The sequence below is a fragment of the Choloepus didactylus genome, chromosome 2 (assembly GCF_015220235.1).
Source record: "Choloepus didactylus isolate mChoDid1 chromosome 2, mChoDid1.pri, whole genome shotgun sequence".
Taxonomy (NCBI): domain Eukaryota; kingdom Metazoa; phylum Chordata; class Mammalia; order Pilosa; family Megalonychidae; genus Choloepus; species Choloepus didactylus.
The window spans coordinates 239,201,572-239,225,116 of record NC_051308.1 but is presented as its reverse complement, the minus strand read 5'-3'; the positions used below and the strand labels follow the sequence as shown (position 1 = coordinate 239,225,116).

Genomic DNA, 23,545 nt, shown 5'->3' with positions numbered 1-23,545 from the left:
TGTCCTTTAGTCTTTTTTTCCCCTTTACTAAAAAGAAAAAAGGTATATATAAGTTGTACAACATACCAGGGGTATTATCTTTATTATAAGCCACACATTGGAAATGTGTCTTAAAAAAAATGAAGATGAAACACAAAACACAGCAAAATTTTTTAAGGTTTTCTGAAATGTATATACCGCTTTCATAATACCAAAAGAATTCAGTAAACTCCACCAAAAAGAAGCCAAACAAAAGCACCCACATGGGGAGAAACTTGAAAATACCTTAACTTGATAAAAGAGAGGAGGGATGTAATTTCTAAATAGTTATCAGATCACTATTAAATATGCTTTGTTTGCTCTCTCAGTTTCTTGGACACAGCATGAATTTGAGTTGGCCCAATGGGCCTTCCGGAAATGGAAGTCTCACCAGTTTACTTCATTAAGGGACTTACTCTGGGGCAATGCCGTGTACCTGAAGGAGGCCAATGCCATCAGTGTGGAATTGAAGAAGAAGGTATGGTGGGGTGGTGAGAACGCAGACGATCTGGAGGCAAGGCTGGGCCTGCTCTGGGTTCATCTTGACTCTCATCTTGAGCTAACCTCGCCCTAGATGCTTTATGCTATGAAACAGGTTTATGCCTATACATGTGTCTGGAACATAATAGGGACTAATTAAATTTTTGTTGAAGGAAATAAAAAAAAAATAACGTGTTTTCTAGCCTATTTTATGAATGGGGAAACTATTTCTGACAAGAGCTAAAGAAACACAGTAGAAAAATACTTGTCTTGGGTTTCTGGAAAAAGAAAAAAACCTCAATTTTCTTTTAGTTTTCCACACGTTAAGTTTGTGTCTCTAAGCCCCAAGTGGCCTTTTCCCATGAATTTGCGCCTTTTTTGGAGCCTGAGAGGCAGCATCTGCTGTGATCAGGCATGTACACCCTGCTTCCAGACTGCCCGGATTCCCATCCCAGCTCTACTAGTTGTGTTGACCCCATGCCTCTGTGCCTCCATTCTCTCATCTAGAAAAGGAGGTGGTAGCAGCACCGGCTCCCCAGGGGTTTTATGAGGAATGAGAGAGTAAATCACTTAAAGCAGTGCCTGGACGTGATAAAAGGCAATACATGTTACCCTTTTTCTAATTATTACCAAAATTTCATGCCAAATCTTAGATTCATCCTTCTGTATGTCCCACTGTTAAACAGTCTCTTGACTACTAAGATCTCAGTGGGAGGCAGTGTTGTGTAGCACAGAAGAACACATGGATTGCCTGACTTCGGGAAGATTCTTTATTTCTCTAGGGCTCTATGTTCTAGTTCTCTAAAATGTGGCAATAAGATGTATTCTTCATTGATATCTTCTCCACCCACTCTAAATAGATGGCCCCACTCCATTGTTCTCTGTCAAGCTCCATGTTCGTAATTTCAGTAACCCTTCTCATTTTTTAATTATTTCTTAACTGTTCCCCCCCTCAAGTAGACTAAATGAAGGTGAGGACTGTGTCTTTTTTTTTCTTACTGCTATATCCCGTATGTAATCAATATTTGTTGGTAAGGTATAGGGTGGTAGGGATAAATAAAAGACATGCTGTATGCAGCACTTACCATATGCAAACACTTTTAAGGGTAGGTGTAATCTGCTGACTGTAAATGGAAAAGGGATTAGACATGCATTCTTGGGTCCACCTTTGATCTCCTATGTAAGTTCTACCAAAGTCTTCATTCAGTCAACCAAAATATATTTGTTGAGATTTTAGTTGGCAAAAACTCTGTGTTAGTCTGGGAAAATAAGGTCTGTAAATAATTTGGTTTGAAATTAGTATTATTCCACATAATTAATATGCAAGTGGCCATTTTATTCAGTTAGTCACAAACTCTTTGTTGACCACATACTACATGTTTAACCTTTTCCCCGTTGGACATGATTATATCATCTTGTCTCTGAGGCTTTGTTGCTGAAAACAAAAAGGCCATTTGTTGATGGTTATTTTTTCCATGTAGGTGCAGTTTCAGTTTGTCCTGCTGACTGACACACTCTACTCCCCTTTGCCTCCTGAATTACTTCCCACTGAGATGGAGAGAACGCATGAAGAGAGGCCTTTCCCTCGTACAGTGGTGGCAGTAGAGGTCCAGGATCTGAAGAATGGAGCAACACATTATTGGTCTCTGGAGAAACTCAAGTATGAAAACATTATTCATGCTTATTAAAAACCATTTGTTTTAGGAAATACTAATGAATTGTTCAGATGGGCTCCCTCAAATTCTCCACTCTCTGAGGACACCGTTGCTTCCTTTTCCGTGCTTCCTAAATGCCTGTTGCTAGTCAATGGTATTAGCATCCATCTGTTTTCTTTTATATTTTAAGTGCATTAACCCCAACCCTACTCTTCAAACACCTTGTTTTAATCTGTATAAGATTTAAATTTACCCTCCATAGACCCTCTTTTAAATTTAAGTGTTTCAGTTTCATGATACCCATTTCTGTCTTGGACCTAGCAATAACTCATCTCTTTTGCCCGGGATCTCATGATGGCCAATAATAAACAGGAAAATTATAATCCAGCTTCCTTTACATTTAGTATGATGAGATATTTCCCACTGCTTCAGTATATTTGATGTGTCATACATCATTGAATCACAATTTTACCTATGACAGTTGATTCAGTAGAGGTTAAGTGGCCCTTCTTGACTTTTGGTGGTTTGTCTCTAGACTCAGATACTTGGAATACTGAGTGTTCTGGTCTCTTTGACCTTTGTACTTTTTTAATAATGTTAAATGGAAGGAACAGCTTTTTTTTTTTTTTTTTTTTTTTTTAATCTTGCAGGGAAGATGCTTCCAAAGCAAAGTGTTAATGTAATCTCATGATAGTAACCAATTGCTCTATGTTTATTAAACAGGCAGAGGCTGGATTTGATGCGAGAGATGTATGACAGGGCAGGTGAGATGGCCTCCAGTGCCCAAGATGATAGCGAAACCACTCTGACTGGCAGTGATCCATTTTATGATCGGTTTCATTGGTTCAAACTTGTAGGAAGGTATGTGATGATTTTTTGATGTCTTCTTTTTAAAGTAATGAATGGTTTTATTTTAATTATTTAAAACCCCAGCAGACTTTAAGAAAGATAAGAGAAAAAAATGTATTTAAAAAGCCCCATCTATAGTCTTACCCACTCATACACAACTACTGTTATCTTTTGGTATAATTCACTTTGGTTTTATTCAGTGTGCGTATTTGTTTTACGTCTCAAACTTCAAAGTATTTGACACTCTTCCCTGCCTCTCAAGTCATTCATAAAATTGGCTTACAGTTGAACAAGATAGATTTAAAAGAAAAAGAAAAGCTGAGTCTCTGATATCATAGTATGATTTATCAGACTGCAGTCTCTCCATGATCTGATTTGTCCTCACCTTTTTAAAGCAATTGATCTCCCTCAGTTTTTGCCAAGGATGAATTAATTGCACACCTTGGTAGTGTAGCTGAGCCTCTTTTATGTACACATTATTTTCAGCAGTTAATGAAAATAGGCCAAATGTCTTACAACACAGTATTTACCTGGAATATTCTCCTCGTGTATTGCCTTTGCTACTCTTACTCTAAGGATCAGTCCTTGCATAACTTTATTGACCTGCCCTTGTTCCCTTTCATCTGACCCAGATGATTTATGCTTACTTTATCCTTTTGCTTTTCTACTTGCTTTTATTGTATGGACTCCCCAGTGGGTTCTGTCCCATTGGCACCCATAGCCTTCTGTTTAACCAACTATTCCTCTCTCCCTGACTGTGTTAATCGTCGTGTTACCTGGCGTCTAGCTCCCCCATTTTCCACGGCTGTGTGAATGAGCGCCTTACCGACCGCACACCCTCCCCCACTTTTTCCACCGCTGATTCCGACATCACTGAGCTGGCTGACGAGCAGCAAGATGAGATGGAGGATTTTGATGATGAGGCATTCGTGGATGACACCGGCTCTGACGCAGGGACGGAGGAGGGATCAGATCTCTTCAGTGACGGGCATGACCCGTTTTACGACCGATCCCCTTGGTTCATTTTAGTGGGAAGGTTGGTGAGGTTATTGTGAGAAAGGCAAAAAGGGACCAGCTCTTGCTGTAAAGGCCTCTGTGCAATTTTGGATAATCTTGCCCTTGCCAGTTCAGTTGATGAACACTCAGTCCAAGTATTCCAGTGCTTTGAGCTCTTTATAAATGCTGCTCTGGCTAGAGAGAGACCTTAAGCCCTGTTTACAAGGTGCTCTGCCTACTCAGTACAGCATGCAGCAGTGTATGAAGACTCTACACAAAGGACCCCTTGTCTCAAATAGTCCAGTAATTTTGTTCTGAAGGAGGAAACCCCAAAGGAGAAAGTAATTCAGGCTAAGAGTCACAGGTAATGGGTTCCAAGCATGGTATTGGGGCCTGGGTGTTTCCTCTTTAAAGGAATGTGAATAAGGAAGCATACAGGATAGCATAAGAAAGAGAGCAGAGCAAGTCCAAGTTTAAGCTGAAGGACTTGTGGCACCAGAAGGAGTCAAGAGGACAAAAGTGGAATCAGGAGTAGTGTTAGGATTATTTTTTGTTTAGTATATCGAATCCTAAAAACAATCAAGAGAGTCAGGTTTCCCCTTTGTCTGAAGTGGATTCCTTCCTGTGGCCAATTTCACTGAGCCTATCTGTAGGTCTTTGACTTCTGCTAAAATTTTACCTATAGGCTTTAAAATGATAAATCTCAAAGAAAATTATCTGTTGACACTATCAACAATGGATATTTGTCCAGTGCTTCATGAAACTGCTTTGTGTCAAGTTTAGTTCACCAAACTGAGGCATTGTTTCTGCCTCTCAGTTTATGCATCATCTGTCATTAATCCAGAACTCCCCATGCACGTTTTCCTACTACAGGCATCTTTGTCTTCATCCAGTTTTTATACTGAGGTAATTTTAATTACAAATTCAACAGTGCAGCACTCACTGGATTAACTAAAAAGCATGTCCAAGTTTTAAGGTATTTAATTTTAATGATGCATTAGAACCACATATTATTGAACCCTTTTAAAATAAAGGAATATGACAGTGTTAAATGGGCAAGCACCACTTATCTAAAAATGTAAGTGCAGCAAGCCTCTCCTGACCGGTTAAGGATGGAAGGTTGTAAAACTTAGGTCATAGGACAGTGTTGGTCACTTGGAGGGATCTTAATAAAGATTGTCACTTTCTTGTAAAGTGGAAAAGGAAAAACTTTTTAATAAAAATGAAAGCCTCAGTTTTGACTATCAGTTACAATACTAGGCAGTCTCTGGGCTTTGCAATGGCAAAGAACATTTAGAATTCAGTTTTCCATGAATAAGTAATAAAGAAATTATATAGTCATGAATGTCAGTTCCTATCTCGGAGAGCGTCTTAGAATTTCAGGAAAGATGATTTTATTTTAATGTTAATTAAGAAAGGTAGTTATGTGTACAAATAATAGGGCAGTAATGCCTTTTCTGTTTTATAACTGCCATATACTACAGCATGTTTCCATCTTATTCTGAGACGGTCAGAAATTAGAACCAAGTTTCTGGCCGCAAACTCTCTTATCACAGTGCCAGTCACAAAGCTTCTAAAGCTGCTGACTTGTGCTCTGCACCACTGCACAGTGAAGGGACACTACCCCATTGTCAGGAGGGACCTTGAGTCCTAAGCCATGTCTGTCACTAACTTAGGACCAGTGACTTTAACTGGGCCCTATTAATTTTTCAAGTGTAAAATGAAGAGCTAGGTAGAAAAAAGAGAAGACCGCTTTCATCTTTTAGATTCTGTCAGCCACACTCAAAATGAATATCCTGGTTAATATTTATATGAAGAAGGATTTATATTTTGAGTTCAGCATATGGGAAATTTAAGTCAGAATCCCACTTATGTAGCAATTCACTGGCTCTTAAAATACATGTATGATTTTCTCCCTAGTTTAAACTTTACGGTTTTATTCATTTTGATCACGTCAGATTTCAGTGTAGGTATAAAGCAATCAACTCTGCTTTGATTTTCAAATAAAGAATTAATGGAGCTATGGCTCAGGAATTAACCTTTCCGTTTGTTTGGATTCCCAGATTCTAAAACTAACTTTTTGTCCTGAGCACATTTCTCAACTATAAACAAAATTTTTAATAATGCACCATCACCAGCTGGTGTTGTGGTCATTGTATGTAAGAGGAGTAAATTCTTTCCTGTTTCGGTGATCCACAGGATTGGATTTCCCCTATTGGCATGTAATTACAACTATAGTTTGCTTGTAAAATTTTCCAGTTTCTTGTGAAAATATATTTGTGGGTTGTTTTTTTTCCTTGGCCTTGGCTGTCTCTGGTGAATCTTTATATGAAAATTAAAAGAGCTTGTCCCTTTAGCTATTCTCTTATGGCATGCTGGGATGTTATGAACCATCCATCATAATTTGGGATGAAATGTAAAATACTTAGTCTAGTCTTCTGGGTTGAAAGGGGGCAAAAGATGGCTGGTTATTCTGTAAACTCTCTAAGTACCCAAACTGATATTCTTTCTGTAACTATCACCATAATTATGCTGATTTTTCTTATCTTTATGTTGATAAAATTTGTTTCTCTTTTTGATGTAACTTCACAGAACTTTCTGCTAATATATCCATTACGTCTTCCCCTCTCTCATTCCTGTTCTCCTTCAGTCTGCTAGGTGAAGGTATAAGGACTTTCAGGAATGCGGAGCAGTTATACAAATTCCACTTTAAAAAGTTTCAGAAGGGAACTTTGATAAGGCATTGCTTTGGGGCTAGGGACTATATTCTGATAATAGAACTAGGAGCTGTCTAGTGATTGTGCAATTCTGTAGTCACAGTGGTGATGCCCCTGCTACTGCCACAGAGTCACAGAATTATCTTTTCTAAAAAGGAAAAGCTACCCGAATACCTTGTTAGATTCTATACTTCCACACCGGCAAAAAGATTGTCATCTTCAATGTGTGCTCAAACAGTCCTTTATTGTAACGTGTGTGTGTGTGTGTGTGTGTGTGTGTGTGTGTGTGTGTGTGTGTGTGTATGTGTATGTGTATGTGAAAAGGAGATACTGTCCTTCAAGTGATAAGCTGTCTTAGAGAGCGGTGGTTCCTGTTTTATTAAGACTATTTTTTAAGACTTTATTTTTAAAGTAACATATTAAGTATAGTTAAGAATCTAAACATGTTTATCTAGTTAATATCTATCATAAGAATGGCTTTGAAAAGTCAACCTAGTATTCAGTTGGATGCCTTTGCTTCTCTGCCTCTGGTGTATCCTATTTTCATGGAAACTCTTCCACTTCTACCTAAAGATAAAGAACAAATCATTTTCCCATTCATTTATATATATGTGTATGTTCAGTTGCTCACCAGATATTTACTGTTCATCAGGCCCTCTGCAGACAATGGTGAGCAAAACCAGCCGTGGTTCCTGCCCTCACAGGCTTACAGTCTGGTGGGTGAGACAAACATAAATTAAGTAATTACACAGATAAATATCAATTATAGCAACAATGAAAGAATTGTGTGTGTTACTGAGAACATAAATCATTGAGGTGGGAGGGCGTTATGAGGGAGTGGTGTTTGAAATAAAAACCTGCAGATCTGAAATCAAAGACATGAGGTGGGCGGGAAAGAGCAGGGAGTGGTCGAGGTGAGGCTTGGTAATGGCCAATGAGTGGAGAGTAGGTGAGTCCAGCTGGAACGTCATAAGATGAGGGTGGTGTGTGTGTACGCAGACTCTAGAAGTGAAATACCCATTTGGTGCCTTATGCCAAATTCTTAGTCTTCTCAACTCTGTCACAGTAGTTGGATGGTGTGTGATAAGTCTTGCTTATATTCCTTTTTAGAAGATTTTTCATGTCCTTATTTTTGTACAACAAAGCTTTAACCCTCTGTTTCTTAGCATTGCCCTGCCCTCCCTTTGGAGCAGACTGAAAGGGAAATGGACATCATCTGATCTGCTTCAGTGTTCACTTGCAGATTTTTTTGTTACACTGTTCATTCATATTCATTTATGCTCTTAAAAGTTTTATTAACATTTGTTTTTCTGTGATGCATTTTGCCTGTTTTCAGAATTGTTTTCATTACTTTGAGTTAAAATCCCAAATATCCACTTCATCTTCCTTTTCTCTTTGTTTTAAAGTAGATTTGAGAGCAAGAGAAAACAGAAAGGCATATTTGTCACATGAAGTTATGTTTGATTTCTTGATGCCCACTTTATTTATTCTTTGCCTGATGTTCAAAGGCCAGCATATACCAAGTGGGAAGACAGAAGTAACAGTGGGAACTGGATTCTATTTCTCAACCACTAATTGGAATGAAAACTCTTTAAGTTTTGTGATTTGTAATTTTTATTGCTTAAAAAAAAATGGTAGCTGCAAAATAATGAAAGAAAAAAAAGAGTACAAACGTGATGGGACTTTGCTAGTTCATTTGAAATATAAAATGTTAGATCTCTAATTTACTTTTTTTTTTTAGCATTTCTGTATTATGCTTGGGACTCTAGGAGCAAAAACAAACCCTTTAGGTAACAGCTCTCTTCTCCCTTAGCATTTTATTTTGATGCCCTTTCAGAGTCTCCTATAAGCTCAATACTCGGAAATTTCTGGCTGCATAGCCTCCCTGCCCGCACGCATCTGTTTTCCTCCCTGTTTCAGTCATCCTTCCTGAAGATGACAGTCATTTCTTAGACTGAAAATAAAGACTGTGCTGTGATGTCAAATCTATTTTAAGTTATTAACTATATTTCAGTCACGTCTCCCTGCCTTTTTTGTCTCCGGATTCCTGTTTTATCTATTGAGAAAAACAAAACAAAATCCCTTTATAATTCCTTACCTTAAAAGGTTAAGTTTTTAATGGGCTCCCTTCCACCACCACCCCCACTCCGTGTTCCCCAGCAGTCTTCCAAGTCTTCAAAGAACAGTATTTTTAAAGTCTACTTCCAATTGTTACTCTTCTACCTACATTAATAATTTTGGTGTAAGTTGGTCTTTGTTAACTGCTTTACCAAGCATTTGCTTTTGTTTATATATTATCTGTGCTGAGAAAGCAAGTAGAGGCCATCTGAGAGTGCAGAACAATCAAGAAAGTCAGGTGATCCTGAGAGAAGGCCAGAAGCCAGCTCGCAGGTTGATGAAGATGTTCTCAGTGAATCTGAAAGCCAGCGTCTCTCTCCATTGGATGCTCTGATGTTTGTCTCCTGGCTTCTGTCTAGGGCATTTGTTTACCTGAGCAATCTGCTGTATCCGGTGCCCCTGATTCACAGAGTGGCCATTGTCAGTGAGAAGGGCGAAGTGCGAGGATTTCTGCGTGTGGCCGTACAGGCCATTGCAGGTAGGTGACCCTTTTCTGAAATAAGTGAGAGCTGTGGATACTTTGCCTAAAGACAAGCAGGCCAGTTCTGTGTGGGCTGCACATCAGTTACGCATACAGACTGCGGAGAGTTTTTGTTTCTTCAAGCTATTGCTCCCAAGTGTCATAAGTAGATTTGGTTTAGTCCTGGACTACTGCTATTGTGGAATAATGGTTTAAAGGACTTTTCTTTAACATGAAGTAAGAACCTAACTCCTGTATTTATTTTTGTAAAAGTCATTTGCATTTTAAATAGTCTCTTAACTGCCTCAGAAGTAACAAAAATTTTCAGGATTTTTCTTGCCCGATTTTCTCTCAGAGTACTTCTAATAGACATTTGCCCTTTGGCTACTGTTTTGTAATTTATCAATCAAGATACTGATATTTGCCACTTTTCCACCACCCACCCTACATTCTGAGGACAGAATGCGTGTTCCATTTCTTGTAATTTTTCTGTCTAAACACTATGCTGTGTTTAGTGACCTTTTGCTCTTTCCCCCATGGAAACGTATGACCAGTCACCAATGTTGAATTAATAAATAGTGTATTATTTTCAAATATGTGTTGTGAGTTACTGAATACAATCTTGCCAAGATGGATGGTCAGTATTTCTATGTATGAGATTTGAACAATCACAAGAATAAGACTGATTCTTCGTTAACTAGTCTCTTGAGCTAAAAAGGTTGTCAGTTTAAATGAGTTTAAAGCAGCCCCTTTTAATTTTGCTACTTTGGTCTTATTCATTCTTTCTTTCTCTGCAAAAAAGTCTTCTTCTTTAGCATCTCTTCTCATGTTAAAGTTCTTAAACTGTTACTGGACCAAGGTAGTTGATTCTTTACTTGATGCACTCAAATGACCAATTCCTGAGATACTGGGGTTTCAGAGAGAGAGAGAGAGAGAGAAAGAGTTTTATTGCCAGGTGCGAAGCAGGAGAGCAGATGGCCTATTGGCCCAAAATTTGTCACCCCTAATGGCAGTAATTCTGAGAGTTTTATAGTATCAAAAGATGGGCAGGTTTCAGGATAATGAGCACAGTGGCTCCAGATGATGTAATTAGATGTGATCTAATTATTGAGCATGTGCAGACTGATTACATGCTTAGTCACAGAATGTATGCAAGAAAATGGCAGCCTTAAGGTGATGATGGGCATGATTTTTAGTATTATAATGAGGTACAGGTGACTTATAGGTTAAAGTCTGAGCTACTTCACATGTCAGGTGGGCCCATTTTGGTTAGATCCAGCTTCGGTTTTCAAGATGACTTTGGACTTGGGGTGGGTTAGTTCTGGGCTAACCCAAGGCCTTTCGTTAATAAACATTAGGGGCTGTCTTTAGTGATCACAATACTCCATAGTCAAAAAACTGGATAAATGGGTACAAGTGAAGGTTAGTCAGAGGTTTTGCAATCAGGGCACAAGATAAAGGCTATACAATTATTAGTAGAGATCAGGGCAACTGGATTACAGTTCAGAGATTTCGGATATTTTCCTCTGTCTACCCTAATATACCAGAAAGCATAAAAAAGAATATATATATATAATGATTCTGTAATCGTAATCATCCCTTAAATCCTAACTTCTCAGTTACGAAATAGTAGTTTCCATACTTTTCTGTTTATTTTATAATCCAACAAGTGATATTCTCCTCCCCATATGTCATCTCATTCAGTCCTTGCTTACTGTTTTTCTCCTTAGCGGATGAGGAAGCTCCTGATTATGGCTCTGGAATTCGACAGTCTGGAACAGCTAAAATATCTTTTGATAACGAGTACTTTAATCAGGTGAGAAATCTTCCAAAAAGAAGGAAAATCTTGTGGAAGAAGAGAGAAGTTGATGCGTTTATAAGGAGAATGTTTGGCATCGGAGACCAGTTTCCCTACCTAAAGCTAAAAAAGTGTAGGGTGCTGGTAACTACAGAGTTGTTTAATTGAATATGAGACGTCCCTAACAATGGCAGAGGTAAAGACCTAAAATTATAAAAGAGGAAGACCAACATTTATATTTAATTTTATCTCTTTTCTTCAGACAGCATTTAATCCACATAATTTTCCAGTCACTATTACTTATTGGGCAAATAAACAAGCAAGGAAACTAGGAAAAAATATGTTGCTATATTGCTTTATCCCATGCCTCCCCTGCTTTGTTTCCAGACTGACTTTCCTTCAGTTGCAATGACTCGCTCTGGTCTTTCCTTGGAGGAGCTGAGGATTGTGGAAGGACAGGGTCAGAGTTCTGAGGTCATCACTCCTCCAGAAGAAATCAATCGAATGAATGAGTTGGGTACGTAAACAGAATTTACTATGATTGTGGACATTTTCAAAGAGGAAAAGTATTGACTGTTGGTAAGGGAGGTAGTCTCTTTCATCAGTGGGAACGGGAGGAATGCCCAGCTGTCTCTACCTTGAAAGGCAGCATGTGTAGTATCTGAACCATGTGTGCTCATTTTGCCCTCTTTAGATTTGAAGTCAGGCACTTTGCTGGATGGTAAGATGGTCATGGAAGGATTTTCTGAAGAGATTGGCAACCACCTGAAGCTGGGCAGTGCCTTCACTTTCCGCGTAACAGTGCTGCAGGCCAGTGGAATCCTCCCAGAGTATGCAGATATCTTCTGTCAGTTCAAGTAAGCCGCCCCTTTGCTCTGCTGTTAACCAAGGTCGTGTGTGACGGAATCCTTTGTGTACTGTGGAATGCTTTACATTTGGGAGGTTTAACCCTCTTGAAAGATAAAAGATTACCAGTCTCAGAAGATGGGAATAAGAATCAGAAACCTACAGGGTAAAGAAACAGGGCTCAGTGTGGGGGAAGAGTGTGCCATGCATTCTGCTGCTGCCCTTTGGCAAAACACCAGAAATGGATTGGCTTTTATAAAGGGGGTTTATTTAGTTACACAGTTACAGTCTTAAGTCCATAAAATGTCCAAGGTAACGCGTCAACAATCGGGTACCTTCACTAGAGGATGGCCAGTGACATCCAGAAAACCTCTGTTAGGTGGGAAGGCATGTGGCTGGTGTCTGCTCCATGTTCTGGTTTCAAAATGGCTTTCTCCCAGGATGTTCCTCTCTAGACTGCAGCTCCTCTTCAAAATGTCACTCTTAGTTGCTCTTTGGGCATTTGTCCTTTCTTAGCTTCTCTGGAGCAAAAGTCTGCTTTCAAAGGCTGTCTTCAAAATGTCTCTGTGAGTTGCAGCTTCTCTCTCAGCTCCTGTGTGTTCTTCAAAGTGTTGCTCTTGGCTGTAGCAAGCTCGCTCCTCTGTCTAAGCACTCTGGTAAACTAATCAAGGCCCACGCTGAATGGACAGGGCCACACCTCCATGGAAATTATCTCATCAGAGTTATCACCTACCGTTGGGTGGGTCACATTTCTATGGAAACACTCAATCAAAAAATTACAATCTATTAAACACTAATAATCTTAGTCTGCCCACACAGGATTACATCAAAGACAATGACATTTTGGGGACATAATACATTCAAACTGGCATAGGGTCCTTCTGTGGGCTCTCCCACCTGTCAGGATAGAGTCTGGTCCACGTAAGTCTACTGTTGAGTCCATTTAGTGTTCCTCCTGCTGAAATGTCTTATTAATAGGCATGTCTGAAAGCAATGAATAATTATCCAGCCACCAATTATACCTATTTAACACTTGGGAAGAGGAAAATTTTAATCATTTAAAGGACACTTAAGGTTCTACATCAACTGAAAAAAATTAGTAGAGAATGTGTGTCAGGTTTCACTTTTCATCCACTTACAGGCTTTTTTTTATCCTGTGACCCCTCTTTCTTCTTCAGACTTCCCTAGGAAAACACTTTTTGAGAATCTTAAATTTTATTACCTCCAGAGATCATTATATCCTTCCAGTACTTGGAAAGGGGGGCAGTACAAGACAATGAAGAAGTGTGACGCACCCCATACCTTAAAGCCATAGTTAGCCAGTAGTAGCACCAAAGGGTGCTCTAGAGTTCTGCCGTCTCCCCTTAAAATATGCTTCGGCCTTCCTTGGGGTTCTAATGAAGTTTCTAAAGCATCACTTTTATATAGATTTTAGCTAAAACCTGAATCAAATGGATTACTACATATAGTAAGCAACTAATCTCATTTGCTATAACTCGTAATTATTGAATATTACCCATTCAGGATTGATTTTTCCCATTTAATGTGTTTTGTTTTGTTTTTTTTGTATTCAATTTTATTGAGATATATTCACATACCATACAGTCATCCAAAGTGTATGATCAGTTGTTCACAGTACCATTATATAGTTGTGCATTCATTACCAGAATCAATTTTTGAACATTTTCTTTACCACACACAAAAAAAGAATATTAAAATACAAAAGACTACCCAAGACATCCCGTCTCCTTCACCCCTCCCTATTATTCATTTTTTTTTTCATTTTTATTGAGATTGTTCAGATACCATACAATTATCCAAAGATCCAAAGTGTACAATCACTTGCCCCTGGGTACCCTCATACAGCTGTGCATCCATCACACTTAATTTTTGTTCAATTTTTAGAAACTTTTCATTACTCCAGACAAGAAATAAAGTGAAAGATGAAAAAAGAAAAAAAGAAAAGGAAACTCTAATCCTCCCCTATCCCTAACCAACCCCCCTCAATTGTTGACTCCTAGTATTGATATAGTACGTTTGTTACTGTTTATGAAAAAATGTTGAAATACTACTAACTGTAGTATATAGTTTGTAATAGGTATATAGTTCTTTCCTATATGCCCCTCTATTATTAACTTCTAATTGTATCGTCATACATTTGTTCTGGTTCATGAAGTGATTTCTAGTATTTGTACAGTTGATCATGGACATTGCCCACCATAGGATTCAGTTTTATACATTTCCATCTTTTGACCTCCAACTTTCCTTCTGGTGACATATATGACTCTGAGCTTCCCCTTTCCACCTCATTCACACACCATTCTGCACTGTTAAGTTATTCTCACGTCTTGCTACCAACACCCCTGTTCATTTCCAGACATTTAAGTTCATCCTAATTGAACATTCTGCTCATACTAAGCAACCACTCCCCATTCTTAAGCCTCGTCCTATATCCTGGTACCTTATATTTCATGTCTATGAGTTTACATATTGTAATTAGTTCCTATCAGTGAGACCCTGCAATAATTGTCCTAATGTGTCTGGCTTATTTCACTCAGTATATTGCCCTCGAGGTTTTGTCATCGACCCATTTTTTTTTAATATGGTTTTGTTCACTCACCATACACTCCATCCCAAGTAAATACTCGATGGTTTTCTGCATGGTCATACATTTATGTGTTCACCACCTTCACCACTATCTATATAAGAGCATCTACATTACTTCCACAAGGCAGAAGGGAGAGTCAAAGAACGTAGAGAGGCAAAAGAAAGAGGAAAAAAAGAAAATGACAGCTAGGAAGCAGCCAAAGGAAAAATAACCTTAAATCAAAGTGGAATAAAGAATCAGACAATACCACCAATGTCAAGTGTCTAACATGCCTCTCCTATCCCCCCCTCTTATCTGCATTCACCTTGGTATATCACCTTTGTTACATTAAAGGAAGCATAATACAATGATTCTATTAGTTACAGTCTCTAGTTTATGCTGATTGCATCCCTCCCCCGATGCCTCCCCATTTTTAACACCTTGCAAGGTTGACATTTGCTTGTTCTCCCTCGTAAAAGAACATATTTGTACATTTTATCACAATTGCTGAATACTCTAGATTTCACCAAGTTACACAGTCCCAGTCATTATCTTTCCTCCTTTCTTGTGGTGTCTCACATGCTCCCCATCTTCCTCTCTCAATTGTATTCATAGTTACCTTTGTTCAGTGTACTTACATTGTTGTGCTACCATCTCCAAAAATTGTCTTCCAAACCACACACTCCTGTCTTCTATCACCCTGTAGTGCTCCCTTTAGTATTTCCTGTAGGGCAGGTGTCTTGTTCACAAAGTCTCTCATTGTCTGTTTGTCAGAAAATATTTTGAGCTCTCCCTCATATTTGAAGGACAACTTTGCTGGATACAGGATTCTTGGTTGGTGGTTTTTCTCTTTCAGTATCTTAAATATATCACACCACTTCCTTCTTGCCTCCATGGTTTCTGCTGAGAGATCCGCACATAGTTTTATTAAGCTTCCTTTGTATGTAATGGATTGCTTTTCTCTTGCTGCTTTCAGGATTCTCTCTTTGTCTTTGACATTTGATAATCTGATTGTTAAGTGTCTTGGCGTAGACCTATTCATATCTCTTCTGTTTGGAATACGCTGCACTTCTTGGATCTGTAATTTTATGTCTTTCATAAGAGATGGGAAATTTTCATTAATTATTTCCTCTATTATTGCTTCTGCCCCCTTTCCCTTCTCTTCTCCTTCTGGGACATCAATGATACGTACATTACTGTACTTTGTTTCATCCTTGAGTTCCCGGAGACGTTGCTCATATTTTTTCATTCTTTTCTCCATCTGCTCCTTTGCGTGTAGGCTTTCAGGTGTTTTGTTCTCCAGTTTCTGAGTGTTTTCTTCTGCCTCTTGAGATCTGCTGTTGTATGTTTCCATTGTGTCTTTCATCTCTTGTGTTGTGCCTTTCATTTCCATAGATTCTACTAGTTGTTTTTTGAACTTTTGATTTCTGCCGTATACATGTCCAGTGCTTCCTTTACAGCCTCTATCTCTTTTGCAATATCTTCTCTAAACTTTTTGAATTGATTTAGCATTAGTTGTTTAAACTCCTGTATCTCAGTTGAAGTGTATGTTTGTTCCTTTGACTGGGCCATAACTTTGTTTTTCTTAGTGTAGGTTGTAATTTTCTGTTGTCTAGGCATGGTTTCCTTGGTTATACAAATCAGGTTTTCCCAGACCAGAACAGGCTCAGGTCCCAGAGGGAAGAAATATTCAGTATCTTGTTTCCCTGAGGGTGTGTCTTAGAAAATTGCTCCACCCTTTGATGCCTCGGGTCAGCGTGCTTTTCTGCCCAGCAGGTGGCGCCTGTCAGCCTATAATTCTTGACTGGTGTGAGGAGGTATGGCCGTGTTCCCCCAGGCTCTGGGGTCTGGTTCTGAATGGAAAGGGCCCCACCCCTTTCCTCCTAGAGAAGACAGACCCCCCAGGTGGAGGTCATTAGCATTTCAATGGTCTCTCCCCCTGCCCGTGCTGTCTCCGCCCTTCCCCTAGTCACAGCCCTGGAAACTTAAAATGACTGGGGCTTTCTCCACTGAGCCAAAAAAGAAACAGATAGTCCCCTTCAGACCCAGTCAAGGCGACCCTCCGGCTCTCCCAGGTCAGTCGTCACCCAAAGCCTTTGTCTGTTTTTTGGGGCTGCGTACCTGTAATGAGCAGTTCACACTCACTACTTAAAACCCCAGTTGGAGCTCAGCTGAGCTGTATTCGCTTGCTGGGAGAGAGCTTTTCTCTGGCACCACGCGGCTCCGCAGCTCGGGCTATGGGGGAGGGGGTCTCCCAACCTGGTTCCACAGGTTTTACTTAGATTTTATGCTGTGTTCTCGGGCATTCCTCCCAATTCAGGTTGGTGTATGATGAGTGGATGGTCTCGTTTGTCCCCCCGCAGTTATTCTGGATTATTTACTAGTTGTTTCTGGTTTTTGTAGTTGTTCCAGGGGGACTGCTTAGCTTCCACTCCTCTCTATGCCGCCATCTTGCCCCCTCCATTTAATGTGTTTTGCTCAAGCCTAGACTTACAAGAGGGTGGAGGTGGCTAGATGACTCACTTTTTTAGAACTCTGTTATTCTAATCAGGCAACTGATATATTTCATGGAAAATACCCATTTGGCTGGCTGATATCTGAAATGGTCATAATGGTATATTGACCTTTCTCCTAAAATCTAAAAAGAGGGCAGCGTCTCCAGCTGGAATTTGCCCAAGAGGAAAGGTCATGTTGTAAAACTCAGGCTTTGTTGGGTTTTCATAAACGCTCATCTTCCCTGTGTAGGGACACTACAGCAATAGAGCAATGTGGGTAGTTTCTTGTGACGCCAGTGGAATTGAGGTATTCGTACCTCCTATGGCCATACATTAAAGGGGGAGAGATCAAAGGTCAACCAATGCCCACAGGGACTTCTGGAGGTAAAATGTACAGTCAGGAGAAGAAAAAATGGAAAAAAAAATAAAGAGTAAGAAAAGAGGATGGAGAGAGAGATGGAGAATAATGAAAAGGAAGAAAATAGAAAGAGGCACATGTGGTATGGAATACTATAGTGCCAGCAATATGTGTCAGCAATATTGTACCCTCCTGCCCTCAGACGGAGGAGGTTCAGAATTCTGGTCCCTCCCCCCTATCCAGAATATTTTTTCCCTTTCTGTAGAGGGAAGGGGATATCCTTCTTGATGGGTTTTTCTGTCCAGGAGTAAATCTCTGTGTTGCTTATTCTTTAATTCTTCGCTCATTTTTACTTCAGACTAATAAAATCTCCCTATTTGTGAGAATAAATAAACCTAACCCATCAATTCAAAGAATAATTCTGGAGTCTCTTCTGTGTGTCACCCCATGCCAGAGGCTGGGAGACACTCACTTGTCTGTTGGAGAGACAGGCTATTCTGGTTTGCTAATGCTGCCATTAGGCAAAACACCAGAAATGGACTGGCTTTTATAAAGGGGGTTTATTTGGTTACACAGTTACAGGCTCACGGCTGTAAAGTGTCCAAGGTAAGCCATCAGCAATAGGGTACCTTCACTGAAGAAAGGCCAGTGGCATCCAGAAAACCTGTGATAGCTGGGAAGGCACGTGGCTGGCATCTGCTCCGGAGTTCTGGTTTCAAAATGTCTTTCTCCCAGATGTTCCTCTCTAGGCTGCAGCAGCGTCTGGGCCTTTGTGGCTCTTTTTAAAGTGCTCCAGTGATTCAGTAAAGATCTGCACTGAATGGGTAGAGCCACACCTCCATGGAAACATTCAGTCAAGAGGTCACACCCTAATTGAAGGTGTTACTCAACAGTTGGGTGGGTCACATCTCCATGGAAACACTGAATCACAAGGTTCCAACCTAATCAACACCAATACATCTGCCCCCACAAGATTGCATCAAAGATAATAGTGGGGGACATAATACATCCAAACTGGCACACGGGCATATAAATACATTACTGCGAACAGTGAGGTCATTGCTATTGGAGAAATAGGTCCCTAGCGCTGTGGCAGTAGAACTGTCAGGGTAAGTCAAGGCAGACTTCCTGGAAGAGGTGACATTTGAATCTCCTGTTGGGTGGGTGTTAGAGAAATTCCTAGGCAAGTGTGCCATCCACAGGCTTTGGAAGCTTGGGGCTGCCAAATCTTTTCTATACAAATATGGTTTCATAATTTTTATTCTCAGTAAGAAACTTTTACAGAGGAGTTCATGGAATTTATTACTTCATTCTCACCAACGCATTCTTGGATCTGCATCTACGTAGCCAAGTGATTGGGATCAGTTAATTTTTCAGTGGTTTTAGAAATAAAATAAAATTACAAGGAAATTAAAAAGAACTTGGCTCAATTAAAGAGTCTGCTTAAAAGTAAAACTCTTCAAAAAAAAAAAAAATAAAATAAAAGTAAAACTCTTCTGACTGTAGGACCTAAGTTGGGCTCTTAAAGCAGATCACAATGAAACCATTTAATGCAAAGTTCACGTCTTTTTTATTTAAGCTTTTTACATCGCCACGATGAAGCATTCTCCACTGAACCACTCAAAAACAACGGCAGAGGAAGTCCTCTGGGCTTTTATCATGTGCAGAATGTAAGTCGCACAGACATTTTTGCCAAATATATTGTGGGTTTGTGGTACCTTGAAGCTACTAGCGTGAGGAAGCGTGGCCTTGTGTGGGCTCCCTTTGGCTCTCTTGGTCCGAGGATTTGCTCCTGTGCCTGGGAAGCTCAGTGGGGAGAACAGATAATAGAAGAGAGGCCAGAGCAGTGCGGCAACTCCCGGTGGACCGGGCGGCCTGCTTGCTTATCTGAGTTACAGCAGGCCTTGTGGATAGTGTAGGGGCTGAGCTGCCAATAAATCTTCCATCCATTTGAATGTAGTGAGTTGTTTTTATTGTTTGCTCCCTGGAAAAATAAGTCTGTTTAATATGTCTTGTTAAAGTTAATATACTGTCCTTTAAACTCCAAGATAATTTCATCTTCAGTCGCAAATAATATAGAAAATATTGAGTATCTTTTGTAGGTAAATTAAGATTCAGAGTTCTGAGTGCAGCTGATACTATAATTAACCCATTAATACCTTTTACAACTCTCATACATGGAATAACAAAACAGTCCTCCCTCTTATAGGAAGTTGTATCAAACTATATTCAAAAGTTCCCATCCTCATCACAATAGCTACCATTCATTGAGAGCTGATTTTGTGTTGTTCACCATTCCGAGTGCTTTTGGTGTCTTAATTCATTTAATCCTCATCATTACACCACCTAAGCTATAATAATCTTCATCATGCAGTTGAGATAACCGAGGCACAGGGCAGTTAAACTCAGTCACCAAGATTACAAAGCTAAGAAGGGCCTGCAGGGATGGGATTTCCAGAGAAATCTGACTGTTTTGTCCATGATCTTCACCAGTACATGAAACCATCTCATTCTCTTGCTAACTAAATGTATAGTCAATAAAGTCAGAAAGGGCTGTAGCCTGGGCCAGTCCTCAGGCACGACGGAGGAAGGAGCTGGTGAAAGAAGAAGCCGGCACATTTGATTGTGCCTGGCAATAAGAGTGAAGGGCAGCATTTGAGGGGTGGGTGGGCAGAGGTCAACTGGGGCAGTTTGTGGGAGGGTCTTGAATGCCAGAAGATTGGTCAAGTTACTCAAGAATAAAAACCAGAGGGTTGCCCCTATCTTGGTATGGGAGGCCTGGCTAGTATAATACCTCGCACATACTGCGTACTCAAAAGTGATGAAGTTCTAATGCCACAAAATAAGTAGTTTCTTATAATAAATCTTTCCCTCATCTTGCTTGACTTTATTCCTTATTAGATTGCAGTGGAAGTCACTGAATCCTTTGTGGAATACATCAAAACTAAGCCTGTCGTATTTGAAGTCTTTGGGCATTATCAGCAGCACCCTTTCCACCTGCAGGGACAGGAGCTTAACAGGTTTGGATCAAATGAGCAAAGATTTGGGTTGTTGTTTTGTTTTTTTAGTTCTGCATCTGTGGGAAGGAAGAAATCTTTTGAGGGACTCTGATAACTAGATAACAATTTTATATATTGCCCTATGTTTCCTCTTTGAAAACGTCATCACCTTTTTTCTAGCCCCTAGTCACTAATTTTTGGTAGAGCAAGTGGAGTTGTACCCAGGTGACCCTAAACACTATCTTTTTTGTAGGAAGAGACTTTACCTTGAATATGGATAGAAAGTTGAGGTAACAGAGATGTATCATGAAAATTATCTATAATTGTTCCTAATGATCCAGAACTTTATGAAGCATAGCCTCTAAAGGGAGTCATCAAAATTGCTGAGGATAGTAATGACGGGGACTTATTGATGATGGCAGAGGGTTGGTGTTAACACAAAAATTTTATTTCATTTCTTAGCTAAAATTTCCAGGGGTACTTTTAAAATGTTTTAGCCTCATTTTCACTGTGTGGAATTATGTCTGATATGTTATGCCAGCATTGAAAATGCAAAAGGTCTGTTTCTAAAGGGAGTTTAACATGCCATTCCTATCAACACCAGACTATTTTGAGTCTGTAGGAAGTCTGTCTTCCTTTCTCCGCAGTCCGCCTCAGCCGTCACGACGCTTCTTCCCCCCACCCATGCCGCTCTCCAAACCAGGTGAGCAGGAGCCAGTTTGCTGCATGATGACCTTGGAGTGCATCTCCCTCTTCTTCTGAGTAACTTTTCAGATAAAATCATGCTCACGTGTCTGCTTCCCTTCAGTGTATCCTTAGCAGCTCTGATTAGAATTCTTAGTTCCTGACTTAAATATGGAGTAATAAACAATAGGGCTCTATCCCTGCCAATTCTCTGGTCTCGTACATGCTTCTTAAACCTGGAGCAGATTTTTGATAATTTCCCTGTTCCTAAATTTCTCTGCTTTGTAATGTCCCCATTACTGTCAGGTGACTGAACATTTCTTTGCATACTAGATTTATTCTGCATGTTCAATTATCTTGTTTTGGTTTTTTTTTTTTTTTTCTGTTTATTTTCGTCCTATTTCCTCATTGCCCACTCACCAAATTCCCATCCCACCTTGTGCTCACTCTCTGTCCTCTTTACTCCTCATCTCCATCCTGTTTTCAGACCATGAGAGAAAGATTGAGCTGATTCGGTTTCTCGTGTCTGGCTATGTGAATGTGCACGTGTTGGACACATTTTCTGAGCATGCCAACATGCTTGCATCCTCGGCTGTTGCCACCTTCCAGGATGGGGCTGACCCGTGGCCACCTTTTCTCTTTCTGCCAGTTCCCAGCTGCCAGAGCGAGAGGGTACCTAAACGAGATGGTTAGTAGCTAGATTTAGCTCTGCCTTAGATGTAGAACCATTCTCAGGTGCTTGCCCTAAAGCTTGGCTCTCTCTGTGGATAAAACACAATGTTTCTCTTTGCTACTAGAAGCTGAATACAGAGTTCAGCACATCATCAAGACCATATCACATTTCTTTCAGAGAGATTTTAGTAAGCACCTTCTCTACTTGTGCCTCTGACATCACCCCTAGGGATGAGGGCTCCAATATTTGTTTTTTTAGATTCTTTGCAACAGTATTGTTTTTAAAAGATTTTTACTTGTGAATGGTTTTTTTCAATACTTTTTGTTTTGCTTTCTGACTTGGATGACTGCCAGAATCAATATATTTTGTTCTTGATTGATATCACTAACTCATGTGGCATTCCTGGGGCAAATCATACAAACTATACACTTGAATAGTGCAATGTAATTCATCAAGCCTCTACTTTATATCCTTCATGTCAGTGGTGCTTCATAATACAGTTTGAGATAACAAGCTAAATACTATCTATCATCCACATTTTATAGATAGGAAACAGTTACGGAGGTTAAGTGATTTAATTCAAAGGCACATAGGTAGTTAGTGGTTAAGCAATAGTTAGATCCAAGTCATTGGACTCGCACTCCAGTACTCACAGATTCTGAATAGAGAGCCCTCTTTGTGCTGCCAGATTTAAACATTCCTATGTAGTGTTTCCAAATGACTACCATGTGGAATCTGAAATCAATTTCATCAGTACAATTAAGAATATGAAATTTTACAAATGTGTAGTATGAAATCATTTATAGAATCCTGTTTTTATAAGCATGTTAGAACAGTGGGTCACAAACTTGGCTGCACACTGAAGTTTCAGCAATCACTGATGCCTGCAAGGTTGTGATTTAGTTGGTCTGGGGTGTGGCCTGGGCTTGGCAGTCTTTAAGAACCCCAGGTGACTCTTAGGTGCAGGCATATTTGGAAAGCACTGGTTTGGGGGATGGTCTTCACTGCACCACCCTAGCTTTTATTTAGGCCATGCATAATGTGAGGCACTGTCTCAGGTGCTTTGCAAGCCTTGCCTCTTGGGGATGCTCTGCATGCCACAAAATGTGCGATTCTAGAATGGGAAGGTTTTAACTGCTTTGTGAATAATCCATTTTGCACTGAACTTGTCTTCTTACCTTTGGAGACAGTTTCTTGAGAGGAACAAAGATACTGACTTTACATTTTCCTTGTTCTCTGAATTTAGAGTTACTAATGTGGTTGGTAACAATCTCTCTGGGCCCTCTCTATCTGATAATATCCCCTCACTCTTGCTGCCTTTCCCACCTGTGTCCTTGAAGACTAATGTTAGAGAAGTACGTGCTTTTGCTGAGTAGAACTGAGGCAGATTTTGACCTTCTCTAATTTTTTAAAAAAGTTCCAGCCACCAAGTTAAACACCATGAGCCAAACCAGCCTTGGCCAGAGCATGAGCAAGTACGACCTTCTGGTTTGGTTTGAGATCAGTGAACTGGAGCCTACAGGAGAGTAAGTCCAACTTTCTACTTTTTAAATAAGGTGAAGGGTTTCAAAATTAAGAAATGTCATTTTGAATCTTCTTGTATTCAGGGTGATGAGCCATTATCAGTATCAAAGTCCAGTTTTAAATTGAGTTTTAGTGGTTTTGGTATTATTCCTTGGGACACATGTTTGTCTGAGAACTGACCATCCAGTATAATTTGCCTTCTTATTAGCAATGGTAAGATTTTGAAAACTGACACTTTGTTCTGTAGGAAGATAACTTACATAGTGGGTTTTTATGAACAGCAGAGCT

The 23,545-nt window shown here is 39.8% G+C and overlaps 1 protein-coding gene across 9 annotated transcripts in view; it reads left to right on the top strand.

The window, feature by feature from the left end:
• KIF1B (kinesin family member 1B) overlaps nucleotides 1-23,545 on the top strand; it is a 186,250-nt gene that overhangs the window by 129,776 nt on the left and 32,929 nt on the right. For 6 of the 9 annotated variants that reach the window (XM_037828553.1, XM_037828556.1, XM_037828555.1 and 3 more), the window contains 12 exons: nucleotides 348-496; nucleotides 1,980-2,158; nucleotides 2,877-3,014; nucleotides 3,790-4,038; nucleotides 9,193-9,311; nucleotides 11,024-11,109; nucleotides 11,479-11,608; nucleotides 11,786-11,948; nucleotides 18,957-19,047; nucleotides 20,279-20,397; nucleotides 21,024-21,079; nucleotides 23,151-23,259. In XM_037828553.1, coding sequence (XP_037684481.1) covers nucleotides 348-496; nucleotides 1,980-2,158; nucleotides 2,877-3,014; nucleotides 3,790-4,038; nucleotides 9,193-9,311; nucleotides 11,024-11,109; nucleotides 11,479-11,608; nucleotides 11,786-11,948; nucleotides 18,957-19,047; nucleotides 20,279-20,397; nucleotides 21,024-21,079; nucleotides 23,151-23,259 — 1,588 coding nt within the window. The remainder of the gene's footprint in view (nucleotides 1-347; nucleotides 497-1,979; nucleotides 2,159-2,876; nucleotides 3,015-3,789; nucleotides 4,039-9,192; nucleotides 9,312-11,023; nucleotides 11,110-11,478; nucleotides 11,609-11,785; nucleotides 11,949-18,956; nucleotides 19,048-20,278; nucleotides 20,398-21,023; nucleotides 21,080-23,150; nucleotides 23,260-23,545) is intronic. The other 3 variants (XM_037828558.1, XM_037828559.1, XM_037828560.1) reach the window with 1 other exon arrangement.